At 47.8% G+C, this 15,450-nt stretch overlaps 1 protein-coding gene across 1 annotated transcript; it reads left to right on the plus strand.

The window, feature by feature from the left end:
• Positions 1–776: 776 nt before the first annotated feature.
• On the plus strand, positions 777–11,228 carry LOC311069484 (transcription factor Adf-1-like; the record flags this gene model as incomplete). The annotated part of the gene is made up of 3 exons (XM_084092663.1): positions 777–1,076; positions 10,824–10,983; positions 11,087–11,228. The coding sequence occupies exons 1-3, from the start codon at positions 944–946 to the stop codon at positions 11,226–11,228; spliced, it is 435 nt and encodes a 144-aa protein (XP_083948789.1). The 5' UTR covers positions 777–943.
• Between the last annotated feature and the right edge of the window lie 4,222 nt (positions 11,229–15,450).

Consider the following 15,450-nt stretch of genomic DNA (forward strand, 5'->3'; position numbering starts at 1 on the left):
GCCTCTTACTATCCTCAACTAAAGTTTGGATGCGTGTTTCTAGTTCTGATCTTCTAATCTTCTCCGTCAGCCTGACTATCTCCCTGCATTTATCACATGTAAATCCTGTGCTGACAGAGAAGGCTATGCTATACCAACACAGTCTCACTCCCTTCTCGTCAAATGTCTGACGCATGGTCAAGGAACCCTGGTGTCAAGTTTCAACTAAAGAGATGTACCCTTGACGTTGTTTTTCGACACAGGGGTCCGTCAGATAGACATTCATGTTAATCCCTCATCGTCGGATATAGACGAAAGGAAATCAACTGTCCATCAACGGTGATGCCGTTACTTAATGTGACGCTGATGCCATCACTTTATGCGACTATTGACTGTATAAATAAGTATGCGACGATCCCAAGGGCCATTGCGCTTCTCAACTCCAAACGTAAGTACTACATGATTACCTGAATTTAGCACGTTTACATATAAAAGATGACCGAATTATGTCAATAAGTTGTCGTTGTGTTTGTTTGCACAGTTTGAAGTGCCCTGTATCACTTTCATTGGACAGAGACTAAATGACCGACATATTATAACTGGTTGTTGTTACATGGTTGTTAACTACATAATGTGCAGTTTGCTACACAGAAGACCAGCTAATAGAGGCCATTTGCTACTAGTTAGCTAACGCAAATTAAGTGTGTCGCAATGTGATTAGGTAGGCATAATGAGACATACCGTAACACCGTGTCCTAACTACACGCGACGCTGCGTCACGTGATAAAAGGTATCTTTTCCATGTTAATCAGAGTTTTTGTCCTAACCAGGAGCGACGGCGACATGCGACATTTCTAATTTAGAAACGGTTCCTATTTCTGCGACGTCGCGGCTGACAGATCCGCCCACACAGAGATCTCATTGGATGGAAGTTCTGCTTGTCATGAATATTTAATCATCAAACATGGACGACGAGAAACTGATTGTCGAAGTTCAAAGGCATTCAGTTCTCTACGATAAATCCCACAAATTCCACAAAGACATCAGGAAAAAGGATTCCGTCTGGAGAAGCATAGCTGAAGCATTGAATACACATGGTAAGTTAAGTTTAGACTTTCATCTACAGCTAATGAATGAATGAATGAATGAATGTAGCATTTAGCTATATAGTACTAATGAAGCATCAACCTGTGTAAAACAAATTCCGCTTTATTTTCAATGTAAAGTAGAGTGAATAGGCATGACGATTTGTGTCCCTGTATCCAGGGGTGTCACTCCAGACAATCTACTGAAATACTCACCTGTGGCACATAGCATACACTGTCCTCAGTGCAGCTTCTCTAGTTAGCAACCCTATTCGTGGAGAAGCAAACGTACTCGGTTACTAACGTAACCTCGGTTCTCTCTAGAAGAGGGAACGAGTACTGCGTTGAAAACGCTAGGGGAAAAACTCTTTTTCACGAAATACTGAAGCAAAAAATTATCCTTTAATTTTTGAAATAATGTAAAGCGCATTGCAGCAGCACGCAGCCATGGTGTCACGGATTGGATGAATGTGAGACGAGGATTCAAATGCAGAGGAATTTATTAGTGACATGCAGGTACGGTACAAACACAAAAACTCAGGAACTCCAGGAAACAAGAAACACGGACAACGAACCAGCACAAGACTACAAACACAAGGAGGCTAAATAGGGGAACAAACAAAGGAGGGTAACGAGACAAACAGGTGGGACAATTTAACCAATAATCAGATAACAAGATGGGAGGGGCTAGACAATAGACACGAGCACATGGCCCAAAATAACAAAACACCCATGTGCATAACAAGACAGGACAGGCATGTGACATTACCCCCTCCCTACGGAGCGGCTACCAGACGCTCCATAAGACCAGGGCGGGCCGGGAGAGACAGACCAGGGCGGGCCGGGAGGGACAGACCAGGGCGGGAAGGGAGGGACAGACCAGGGTGGGACAAGGGGAATGGACAGTTCAGAAGGCCAGGGAGACACACAATGTTCGGGAGTCCAGGGCAGAGCAGACAGTCCATCTGGCGGCCAGGGCGGAGACGACAGTCCCTCGGGCGGCCAGGGCGGAGACTTTCCCTCGGGCGGCCAGGGTGGAGACTCTCCCTCGGGCGGCCAGGGCGGAGACTCTCCCTCGGGCGGCCAGGGCGGAGACTCTCCCTCGGGCGGCCAGGGTGGAGACGACCCCTCGGGCGGCCAGGGCGGAGACGACCCCTCGGGCGGCCAGGGAACAGGCACCGGCTCAGACACCACCGGTTCAGGAACAGATACCACCGGTTCAGAAACCACCGGCTCAGACACCACCGGTTCAGGAACAGATACCACCGGTTCAGACACCACCGGCTCAGGAACAGACACCACCGGCTCAGGAACAGACACCACCGGCTCAGGAACAGATACCACCGGTTCAGACACCACCGGCTCAGGAACAGACACCACCGGCTCAGGAACTGGAACTGGCACCACCGGCTCAGGCACTGGAACTGGCACCACCGGCTCAGGCACTGGAACTGGCACCAACGGCTCAGAAACTGGAACTGGCACCACCGGCTCAGGCACTGGAACTGGCACCACCGACTCAGGCACTGGAACTGGCACCACCGGAACTGGCACTGGAACTGGCACCACCGGCTCAGGCACTGGAACTGGCACCAACGGCGCCGGAACTGGAACAGACACCACCGGCTCAGGCTCAGGAACAGACACCACCGGCTCAGGCTCAGGAACAGACACCACCGGCTCAGGCTCAGGAACAGACACCACCGGCTCAGGCTCAGGAACAGGCTTGACGGCGGCCATCTTGTCACGGGACACAGGCTCGGCAGGCGTGACGTGAACAGGCTCGGCGGCGGCCATCTTGTCCGAAGACACAGGCTCGGCAGGCGTGACGTGAACAGGCTCGGCGGCGGCCATCTTGTCCGAAGACACAGGCTCGGCAGGCGTGACGTGAACAGGCTCGGCGGCGGCCATCTTGTCCGAAGACACAGGCTCGGCAGGCGTGACGTGAACAGGCTCGGCGGCGGCTATCTTGTCCGAAGACATAGGCTCAGGAACAGTCTCTGTCTGGGCAGACGTGACGTGAACAGTCTCTGTCTGGGCAGACGTGACGTGAACAGTCTCTGGCTGGGCAGACGTGACGTGAACAGTCTCTGGCTGGGCAGACGTGACGTGAACAGTCTCCGGCTGGGCAGACGTGACGTGAACAGTCTCCGGCTGGGCAGACGTGACGTGAACAGTCTCCGGCTGGGCAGACGTGACGTGAACAGTCTCCGGCTGGGCAGATGTGACGTGAACAGTTCTGGGAAACTCTAGGATCTTGTATAGTTTTTCGAAGTAATCCAACAGAGTCTCAGCTGCTCTGTCTATCTCAGACTGCACAGGGATCTCCGAGACTGGGACCACTGGAACTGGGATCACCGGAACTGGGACCACCGGAACTGGGACCACCGGAACTGGGACCACCGGAACTGGCATGGAGGAAGTCTTCCTTCTCCTCCTCCGTTTCGGGACCACCGGACTCGGGACCACCGGAACTGGAACCACCGGACTCGGGATCACCGGAACTGGGACCACCGGAACAGTCACGGAGGGGTTCCTCCTTCCTCTCCTCCGTTTCGGGACCAGCGGTGAAGGCTTGCCTCTCTGCTGACCGTCATCTGCCATGGTCCTCTCCTCCTCCATAGTCCTTTGAGCGCATCTGGCGAAATATTCAAACGAGGAAATTGAAGATCCCTTATCCTCGCCAGCAAAAATTTCACTCCGCTGAATCCACATATTAGGCTGGTTCGTTCTGTCACGGATTGGATGAATGTGAGACGAGGATTCAAATGCAGAGGAATTTATTAGTGACATGCAGGTACGGTACAAACACAAAAACTCAGGAACTCCAGGAAACAAGAAACACGGACAACGAACCAGCACAAGACTACAAACACAAGGAGGCTAAATAGGGGAACAAACAAAGGAGGGTAACGAGACAAACAGGTGGGACAATTTAACCAATAATCAGATAACAAGATGGGAGGGGCTAGACAATAGACACGAGCACATGGCCCAAAATAACAAAACACCCATGTGCATAACAAGACAGGACAGGCATGTGACACATGGGCGAGACGGCTCGCTCGCTCATTGGCTGCTCTGCGGCAACTGCATAAGCCTATCGCATAAGCTTCGCGCCCTCCTTGCCACTTCCCGCCGAAACGGGCGTGGCTTAGTCCTATAAAAGGAGCTCGAAAAGGCTGATTCACTGATTTTATTCATCGCCGAAGCGAACCAGAGTGAACCGTACGCACGGCCAGAAAACGCAGTACTCGTTCCCTCTTCTAGAGAGAACCGAGGTTACGTTAGTAACCGAGTACGTTCTCTTACGAGAGGTCTCTCGTACTGCGTTGAAAACGCTAGGGGAACCAGTGCAAAACGCCGTGCGTACTGTGATTAATCACCCATAAACCTGGAAACCCAGGATTTATCAAGCATAAATCACTAGAGGGACTCACAGAGAGTCCTGGAACAGGAAGGGAACCCTTCTGCCCCTATATGGTGACATCCACTAACGCAGTAACATGACATCACATAGACAAGGCGGGGAGCCTGAACTAATGTGGGAATTTGTGGGTCTTACGCAATACTGCCCATATGATAGCCGGCAGCGCACTGCGCTCGCGTCCTCAGAGTCCTAATCATACCACTGATTTGATTATACCGACAATATCTTAGCCTGTAGAGCGGGAACCTCTAGGTTATAAAACCTAATAAATGTAGACGGCGAGGCCCAGCCTGCCGCCATACATATGTCTTGTAAGGAAATCCCACTAGACCAAGCCCACGATGAGGCAACGCCTCTCGTGGAATGCGCTCTGACACCCAACGGGCACTGAAGACCCTTGGCAGTGTAAGCTAGCGCTATAGCATCGACTATCCATCTGGACAGGCTTTGTTTCGAAACAGCCATTCCCTTGGAACGTCCACTGAACGAGACAAATAGCTGCTCAGTCTGTCTAAAGACAGAAGAGCGAGACACATAAGCTCTCAGGGTCCTTACAGGGCAGAGAAAACTTGAGTCCCCTTCCTCGTCTGACACCGGCAGGGCAGACAGGGAGATAACCTGAGCCCGAAACGGTGTGTTGAGGGATTTTGGCACATAACCATGCCTAGGTTTGAGTATGAATCTCGAGTCACCTGGCCAAAACTCTAAGCACGCTGCGCTCACCGAGAGCGCGTGCAGGTCACCTACGCGCTTAACTGAAGCAAGAGACCAACAGAAACACTGTTTTTAATGACAGATGTTTGAGGCTAGCCGTTTGGATGGGCTCGAAAGGGGGACCTTTCATGGCCTCCAAAACTGTAGAGAGGTCCCACATAGGGACTGAAGGAGGTCTGGGAGGATTCAGCCTCCTAGCTCCCCTGAGGAAGCGGATGACTAGATCGTTCCTCCCTAATGACTGACCGAGCGTTGTTTCAGAAAACGCTGTGATAGCCGCCACATAGACTTTGAGCATGGAAGGGGCTCTGCCCTTATCCAACAGCTCCTGTAGGAAGGAGAGAACCTCCGTCACCTCACAATCGAGGGGTGAAAGACCCCGAGCTGTGCCCCAGCTGGAGAATACTGACCACTTTGAGACGTAAAGCCGTCTAGTTGACGGTGCTCTAGCCTGAGTGATAGTGTTTAGCACCCCTACTGAGAGATCAGCGGGTACCCGTTGAGCGCCCACACGTGGAGGGACCACAATTCCGGGTGAGGATGCCAAATTGAACCCCTGGCCTGCGAGAGGAGGTCCCTCCTCAATGGCACTGGCCACGGGGCAGTGTCTGCTAGCTGCATCAGGACTGGGAACCACGGCTGGTTCATCCAGAGCGGCGCTACGAGCAGCACTGAGCATTTCGTTTCCCTGATCCGTTCTAACACCTGAGGCAGGAGGGAGACGGGGGGAAAAGCGTAGAGCGGACAGCGCGGCCACGTTCGGGACAGCGCGCTCTCGCTCTTGGAAAAGAACGCGGGGCAGTGAGCGTTTTCGTGGGACGCGAACAGGTCCACCTCCGCTCTGCCGAATCTCTCCCACAACAGCTGGACTGTTTGCGGGTGTAGAGACCATTCGCTTCAGCGAACTCTTCGTCCAGTTGACTCTGAGACCAAGATTCTCGAGGTGATCGAGTAAAATGGCCCTGTGCTCCACGAGCTCTGATCGCGATTGAGCTAGAATCAGCCAGTCGTCCAAATAGTTCAGCACTCGCATGCCTCTGAGTCTGAGAGGTGCGAGCGCTGCGTCCATGCACTTCGTAAATGTACGAGGTGCCAGGGATAAGCCGAACGGCAGGACTGTATACTGGTATGCCTGGCCCTCGAAGGCGAACCTCAAGTATCGCCTGTGACGTGACGCTATCTGTATTTGAAAATACGCGTCCTTCAGATCTATCGACATGAACCAGTCTCCTCTGCGAATTTATGCGAGGATTTTCCTGGTCGTGAGCATTCTGAAACTGCGTTTCATTAATGCTTTGTTCAGCTGTCTTAGATCCAGTATGGGTCTGAAACCCCCGTCTTTCTTGGGAACCAGAAAATATCTGCTGTACAGCCCCTCTTCGCTTTGAGCTTGAGACACAGGCTCTATAGCCCCTTTGCTCATCAGTTTTGATATTTCGGCGCGAAGTAGGTGTGCTACTTCTGAATTCACCGTAGTCTCGACGCGCGCTGTGAAGAAAACTGTAGCGAGTAGCCTCTCTTTATAATGCCTAGCACCCATTCCGAAACCCCTGGAAGCGCTGCCCATGCGTCCGCATGGATGGCTAAGGGCTGGATGCGAAGCGCGCTCTGTTCGTCGGGCGACAGAGGTGCTTCGGTGTGCTGCAACATAGGCGGGATGCCTGTGACATTCGAGGCAGGGGGCGCGCTGATCACAGCGGGCAGAACGCTCGTCCTCAACCCGACTACGGTGCTTAACCGCGTGAGGGAGGGCTGAGCGGGTCCCAAAGGACTCATGGTGTCTGTGAGTAAGTGTGGGCGCGGGGAAGCGGGCACATTTACTGCTTTGGACGCGCTGTCTGCCTGGGCAGAGCGAGCGCGCACAGGTTTCATTTTTACAGAAAATCTGTGACATGTGTGACATAGTGTTTGTGGGCACTGGGAAGTGGGCACGTTTACTATGTTGTTTGCGCGATCGACCTGAGTCGATTTTATGGGCGCGCGCCCTGTGTGAAGGGCTGTGCTTGTGTGTAGGGATGGGCACAGAGCAGTGGGCATCAGCACTACATTTATTGCACCATCGGCCGTGGCCGGGATACCAGAAAATACACTCTTTACAGGATTTATCTGGGTAGCCGTAAAAACGGCTTTTGTGTGCAGGCAAGCGGGCAACTGTACGGGCTTGCGCGTTGCAGAAGACGCTGAGACAGTCGCAATTCCTGGAACTGAAACAGCGGCGCGCTTGGGTGAGAGTCCGGCCGCAGCGGGACTCACACACCGGCGCTTTCCTAGGCATGCTAGGATGTTTTCGGGGCTTCCGGTTTCACTGCAATCCTCGGCCGCGGCCCACGCGGAGCGGGGCGACGGTTGGCAGAGCGAGAGCGGGGCCTAGAGCTGCGTTGCTGTCGGTGTTGCGATGAAGCAGCAGGAGGGGGAGGCTGTGGCTGAGAGCTCCGTTGGGCCGGTTTAGCACGACTCGCTGAAGAGCTAGAGCGCTTCGGAAGGAAGTGCTTAAAGGCTTGAGACGCTTTCTGGACCTCGGCGAATCTCTCTACGAACTCGTTGACAGAGGATCCGAAGAGGCCAGCAGAAGATAGTGGGGCGTCGAGGAACGCGGTGCGCTCAGACTCAGCCATATCCGAGAGCGTTAGCCACAGGTGTCTCTCAGCTACAGTGGCGGAAGCCATACACCGTCCCATGGCCTGTGCAGCGGACTTAGTAGCGCGGAGAGAGAGATCCGAAGCGCTTCTTAAGTCCAAGAGGCAGATCGCATCAGGTCCCATCTCGTCCAGCTTACGGAGGAGATCTCCCTGAAAGATCTGCAGTGTAGCCATGGTGTGTAGCGCAGACGCAGCCTGCCCGGTGGCGGAAAAGATTCGCGCGACAGCGTCGACGTCATGCGGCAGGCTTTGGATGGCAACACCAGTTTCGTCCGCCGTCCAGCAGAGGGCGGGCAAAGATTGGTCGCTATCGCCTGTTCCACCGGCGGAAGCGAATGGTAGCCTCTGTTTTTAGCATCGTCTAGTGTAGCGAATGCTGGTGAGACAGACGAACGTGTTCGGGCTGAAAAGGGAGCGCTCCAAGCCTTCGCAACTTCTTCATGAAGCTCAGGAAGAAAGGGGGCAGGCTTGGATTCCGGAGAAGTGCGCTCACCAGGGAGAAAGCTACCATCCAGTCGAGTCCGAGAAGGGGGCTCCGGAGCGGAACACTCAAGGCCGAGGCTCGCCGCGGCCAGCGAGAGTACGCGCATCAGCTCCCTCTCGATGTTAGCTCTTCTGTTAGGTGTACGGGCAGGAAGCACGAGATCCACAGAGCTCGCCCAGTCTTCACTGCCCGAGGCTAACAGAGAGCACGAGTCATCATCCCCCGACATGGCTTTAGAATCAGCTTCCTCTGCTGAGGCGGCGGCAGACAGCGGTCGCTGAGCATCAGGAAGTGATCCAGGCGAAACCGGTGAAGCAGGCGGGCGAACCGGCGAGCTTAGTCGGGCTGGAGAAGGCTCCGGGACCCGCTGAGAGCGGCGCTTCTTACGGCGCGGCAGTGCAGCGGGAGATGCAGGCTCGGAGAATACTGCCAGGCGAGTCCTCAGAGTCACCATAGGCATAAGCTCGCAGTGAGGGCAGCCGCCGTCAGCGAGCGCGAGCGCTGCATGGTCTTCACCCAGGCAGGAGACACAGATGACATGACGGTCTCCCTCGCTGAGTGGGGCTCGGCACGAGCCGCATTTAGAAGGCATCTTGAGAAAGACGCGAGCTCTTTTACGAGTGTGTGTCGCAGGGCGAACACACACACACACAGAGAATATACAGAAAAAGGATATGGGCGCCGGAAAGCGCAGCAGGAACGGCAGTCGAAGGCGGCGTGGGCCAGCAGCTTCCGTAAGTGACTCGTCCCGCTGAAGTGCTTCTCAGACGACGCGTTGCTTCTTCTCGTGATCCAACGATGCGTGAGCTTCGCTGAAGAGATGAAAAATCAGTGAATCAGCCTTTTCGAGCTCCTTTTATAGGACTAAGCCACGCCCGTTTCGGCGGGAAGTGGCAAGGAGGGCGCGAAGCGCCCTCATTGGCCTGACGTCACCATAGGCCTCGCTCGATAGGCTTATGCAGTTGCCGCAGAGCAGCCAATGAGCGAGCGAGCCGTCTCGCCCATGGCTGCGTGCTGCTGCAATGCGCTTTACATTATTTCAAAAATTAAAGGATAATTTTTTGCTTCAGTATTTCATGAAAAAGAGTTTTTCCCTTAGCGTTTTCAACGCAGTACGAGAGACCTCTCGTAAGAGAACCAACAGCCCACATTTTTAACATCTCTCTGTACTGACCTATATTTTATATTTATATATGTAATGCAATGTTAATAGTTATTAATGATTTGAACAAACATATGGTAGTTTACCATGGCGTGTAGGTCAATATTTTTTTTTATTATGTTCTGTGTAATGCATAGCATATTATGTTTTCCCATGCTGATTCAAATCATAAGCTAGTGGTAGAAATATATCCAAAATGTGCATGGATAAAAGACAGTACAAAACAGTTCAGCAGAAATTAAACCATTTTATTCTGAACTGGAGAAATTAAATAAAGATACCACAAGAGTAAATCATGGAAGTTTACAGCAATCAGATTTGCATCAATTCCAAGTGTTTGATACAACACATTTTTAGAGCGGCTCCAAGAATTACATTTGGATGTTTTCAAATTTATTGATCAGAAACATGCATTCCTGCCTGAGAGCTGAAGTAATCCGCAAACTTCTCTCGCACATTTGATGCTTCCAGGCTTCCTCTGTTGGGGCGTTCAGTCAGCCCCCTCAAGGACACAACTTCAGATGCCTCTCTGAGCCAGTGTTCTGCTTCACCTGGGTGTGTCAGCATGTTGTGCAGAATGCATGTCACAACAATCATGGTGTCTGTGGTCTCGGGCATCAAGTTAATGTCTCTGTGGAAAATTCGCCAGCGTGAGGATAGAATGCCGAATGACTTTTCCACTGTCATTCGGGCTCTGCTGAGGCGGTAATTGAAATTTGCCTTTCTTCTCTCTAGATTCTTCCCTGGGTAGGGTCTCATTAAGTAGGGCTTGAGAGGGAATGCGATATCTCCAACCATCACGTAGGGAAGTCTTCCCAGGTCCTCAGCACCAGGCAAACACTTCTCCTCAGGAACACTCAGTGTCTTCTCCTTCATTCCTCTGCCTAGTGTGGAGTTGCTGTAGACCCCTTGCTTTTTCCAAAATCACCAACCTGGATTGCGATGAATGTATAGTTGGCGTCAACAAGGGCAAGGAGAACTATTGAGAAAGAGCCTTTAGAATTGTAAAAAAGGCTTCCAGATTTTGGCGGAGCAGTGATGTAGATGTGTTTCCCATCTAGTGCCCCAATGCAGTTGGGAAAATTCCACCGATCTTCAAAGGACAAAGCTATGCCCTCCCACATTCCCTTTGTGGGCTTTGGGAGATAGACTGGCAACATTTGTTCTTCAATGGCCCTACATGTCTCCTTGATACAGTCGGAAACTGTCTGGACTCCGAGACGGTAGCAGTACGCCAGACTGTGCATCGAGTCTCCTGTTGCCAAATACCTGTAAATAAAAAAACACATTGTTAGAGTTTGTGAATAATGCATCTGTGTTTGTTTTACAGATTATGAAACACTAAAGTCCAAGTGGAAAAATCTACGAGACACATTTGTGAGAATCACAAGCAGACCACGCCCACCGAGTGGTTCAGAGGCAACTACACAAAAGGAATGGAAATACTATCACTGTATGACATTCCTTTTGCCATATATTCAGCCAAGAATGTAGGATTCTTTGTTATCAAACTACAACATTCTGTCATATATTAGTTCAAACATTGCATTTTTATAATTTAATTTAGGGTATTTTATTATTTGTTTTCCTCAGGACAAGGAGCAACTTGGATGACTACAGTCACACCAATGAATTTGCATGTGAAGAACAAGATGATGATGGAGAAAATAAAGACAGAAAACATTCAACAGATGAAGGAGAAAGAGGAAGTGAGAGAGAGTACACCATGACATGAGACGAGCAAGAAAATGCAACATCGAGACCTAGAAGAGGAGGTCAGATAAAGAAGAGGAGGTCAGCTGGACACCTCAGAGCTGTACAAATTTCTTCAGCAGCCAATGCCTCATGAAGATCCTGATGAACTTTTTTGGCACCCGAGATGAGGAAAATAACGGTAAATAAAGGGCAATTAAAAGTCAAATTAATGTCACTCATTGTCAACTGGGAGGAGGAGCAGCATCAAATGCCCAGGCCTATGTCTACTAATCAATTTCACAGATAGACTCCGCCCACACGCTGATTGGCTGTGATTTTTGATTGATGTGTGGCGTCTCCCAGTCGCATCGCGTCGCGTCTAGTGTGGACAGACACACTGCCTGTCGCTGGAATTTTATCGCGTCGCGTGTAATTAGGACACGGTGTTAGCTGTAATGTATGTCTGCGTTGGGATTCTTCTTGTGGTTGTGTGTCGTTGCTCTTTGCCCCCTGTTCTGTGCCCATTTATACACATGCTAGTCAGTGTAACTTATAACTGTGCTAATGAAAGCATGAACATGAAAATAAAAAAGCACATTAACAAATTAAATCAGTGTTAATTAAAAGCTAGTGTTCTAAACTAGCCTACTATGACTGCTGAGGGAAGTTTTTGATTAAAATGATCACAGGGGAAAAAGGAAATAATCCAGTTAAAGATTCCAGTTACTTTTGTATTAATCCTTGTTAATACAAAAGTATAATTAATAACATAAATTAAATGTGAAATTTAAATGAACCAATTCAAATTGAAAACAAATATTCTCTGTTTATGTAATCCGTATGAACCCAACAAGAGGTATAGAGGCAATGTAGATGTTTATAATGTGTATGAGCGGTTAAGGAAAAGGCATAAGACTGAAAATCTCACTCTACTTGATTAATTAAAATAAAAAAAATGGAAAAAACACGTCTGTGCAGGAGGAGGATAAAGTGAGGCTACGGCATGCATGCTAACATTGGTTATAATAGTCATTTTATATGCCAGAGGTCCTGGACATCTTGTTCAGATACATGGCATCATGGATTCGATCAAATTCCAACAGATAAAAAATCAAAACCTGACAACCTCTGCTAGAAATCATATAACGGGCCATGTTTGGATCTTCCAACAGGACAGTGATCCAAAAACAAACATCAAAATCAAAACAAAAATGTGTAACTGAGCACAAAACTAAGCATCTGCAATGGCCATCCCAGTCCCAGACCTGAACCCTATAGAAAATGAGTGGGCTGAACTGAAGAGAAGCGCCAACATTGATCTGGGAATCTGAAGGATCTGGAGAGATTCTGTATGGAGGAATGGTCTCTGATCTCTTGTCAGGTGTTCTCCAAACTCATCAGGCATTATAGGAGAAGACTCAGAGCTGTTATCTTGGAAAAAGGAGGTTGCAAAAAGTATTTAATAAAAGGGGGCAAATAATTGTTCCCAACGTGTTTTGGAGAAAAACATTTATTTCATAATGTGATTTTTCCCCCACTTTCAATTCTTTTACTTCAATGAAAGGTTAGATTTTTGCTATTTTTAAAAAAATAAAATATCAAAAGGATTAACAATGCAGATTTATTTTTTATAGCCATCTTTGATCATATTTACCAAGGGGGCAAATAATTCTGACCAGCACTGTAGATCCAAAAGCAAAACATGTGAAATAACTATGAAAGGGAGTGGAAATGGCTAATGAGTGGTCCACTGCAGCCCCCTTTGGGTTATACTGGTAATTTCATGTCATTAGCATTTGTTTTCCACCAGGAGACTGAAATCATCAACTAAAGCACATTTTCCATGTTATATACATTCATTAAAAAGTATTGTATAATAAATCTTCTTTAACGTTAATTTTACTGCACAACTCTAGAGTTAAATAATAATAGTTTAAAATATTACATGTTAAAAAAAGTTATTGATTATATATATATATATATATATATATATATATATATATATATATATATATATATATATATATATGAAGAGTTCAGATGCAAAAGCCTCTAAGTGCCATCTGAAATTTTCTTCTAGAATGATCATTTTTATCAAGCTCGTATATTTAAGTTCAGTAATTTCACTTAAATGACAATTAATAGGTAATTTCCAGCTATCGGGGGAGAAGAGCCTTGGTGAGAGAGGTAAAGAAGAACCTAAAGATCACTGTGGCTGAGCTCCAGAGATGCAGTCGGGAGATGGGAGAAAGTTGTAGCAAGTCAACCATCACTGCAGCCATCCACCAGTCGGGGCTTTATGGCAGAGTGGCCCGACGGAAGCCTCTCCTCAGTGCAAGACACACAAAAGCCCGCATGGAGTTTGCTAAAAAACACCTGAAGGACTCCAAGATGGTGATAAATAAGATTCTCTGGTCTGATGAGACCAAGATAGAACTTTTGGCCTTAATTCTAAGCGGTATGTGTGGAGAAAACCAGGCACTGCTCATCACCTGTCCAGTACAGTCTCAACAGTGAAGCATGGTGGTGGCAGCATCATGCTGTGGGGGTGTTTTTCAGCTGCAGGGACAGGACGACTGGTTGCAATCGAGGGAAAGATGAATGCGGCCAAGTACAGGGATATCCTGGACGAAAACCTTCTCCAGAGTGCTCTGGACCTCAGACTGGGCCGAAGGTTCACCTTCCAACAAGACAATGACCCTAAGCACACAGCTAAAATAACGAAGGAGTGGCTTCACAACAACTCCGTGACTGTTCTTGAATGGCCCAGCCAGAGCCCTGACTTAAACCCAATTGAGCATCTCTGGAGAGACCTGAAAATGGCTGTCCACCAACGTTTACCATCCAACCTGACAGAAGTGGAGAGGATCTGCAAGGAGGAATGACAGAGGATACCCAAATCCAGGTGTGAAAAACTTGTTGCATCTTTCCCGAAAAGACTCATGGCTGTATTAGATCAAAAGGGTGCTTCTACTAAATATTGAGCAAAGGGTCTGAAGACCATGTGATATTTCAGTTTTTCTTTTTTAATAAATGTGCAAAAATGTCAACAATTCTGTTTTTCTGTCAATATGGGGTGCTGTGTGTACAATGAGGAAAAAAAATTAACTTAAATGATTTTAGCAAATGGCTGCAATATAACAAAGAGTGAAAAATTGAAGGGGGTCTGAATACTTTCCGTACCCACTGTATATATTACCCCTGTATGAGTTTGCATCGCTGCATTTAAACTGCTTATTACTATTAGTGTGAATGACAGAGAAACATCATGTGGAGTTATTTCTCTCTACTACTAAATAATGACCCAGCAGGTGATATTGACATACTTATTAACCTTAGAGTAAAAGCATATATATAAAATTCTGTGTGTTGTGGTTGTAAAGAGACAGTTCTATGTGTAAATAAACTCAATTCTGGTCAAGATAAAAAAGACAGAAATGGCAGTTGTGAGCGGGATGGCCAAGCTTTTGTCAATGGTGGCCATGTTGTAACACCAAATGCAGCCTTGGTAAACATAAAACTTCTTTCAACACAATAAAAAAATCTTACCAATCTCAAACTTTGAACAGTAGTGCACATTATGCTATATATCATATACAGACCCCATTTATTGTGTACTTGTTTATACTTATGTAAACTGTTTGCTTTAGTCCAATAGTAAAGAATAATGGTCCTCAATGAATGAGATGTTCTGCCTGTTCTCTGCGTCTCCTCAGTCTCATTTTCCTGATGCTCTGCTGGTACCAGGAGAGACATACACACATACTGTACAACATGCTTCACATTCTCATTGGTGTGAAACTACATGAGCAGGTGAATTTTACTTTTACATTATACAGCTGCATTTTTCCCCGAGAGAACGTTACACATATTACTACTAAGACCATGACATTGTATTTCAATAATTAATGTTTTAATAGAGGAGATTCCCCCAGCATACTCTAAATTGTCCTATATAAATTATATTAATCTCACAAAATATAATTTCTGTAAAATGATTGTTTGAAATTTTCAAAATACTTTTTTTTAAATTACAACCAAACCTTAAAATATGAATGTCATGTAATAGAAAAAGATATAGAAATAATAGAAAATATTTAATTTGATCATAACACTTTTTTTTGAGGTATCTGAGTGAATAATAGTTACCCAAAAACGTAGACGTGTACATTTGCACAAATTATATCAATACAATATAATGAAACAAATGTTATTTAACAAGTTCCACAAATAATTGAGGAAAAAAACTGTTTATCCACAGA

Source organism: Abramis brama (assembly GCF_963993115.1).
Source record: "Abramis brama genome assembly, chromosome: 19".
Taxonomy (NCBI): Eukaryota; Metazoa; Chordata; class Actinopteri; order Cypriniformes; family Leuciscidae; genus Abramis; species Abramis brama.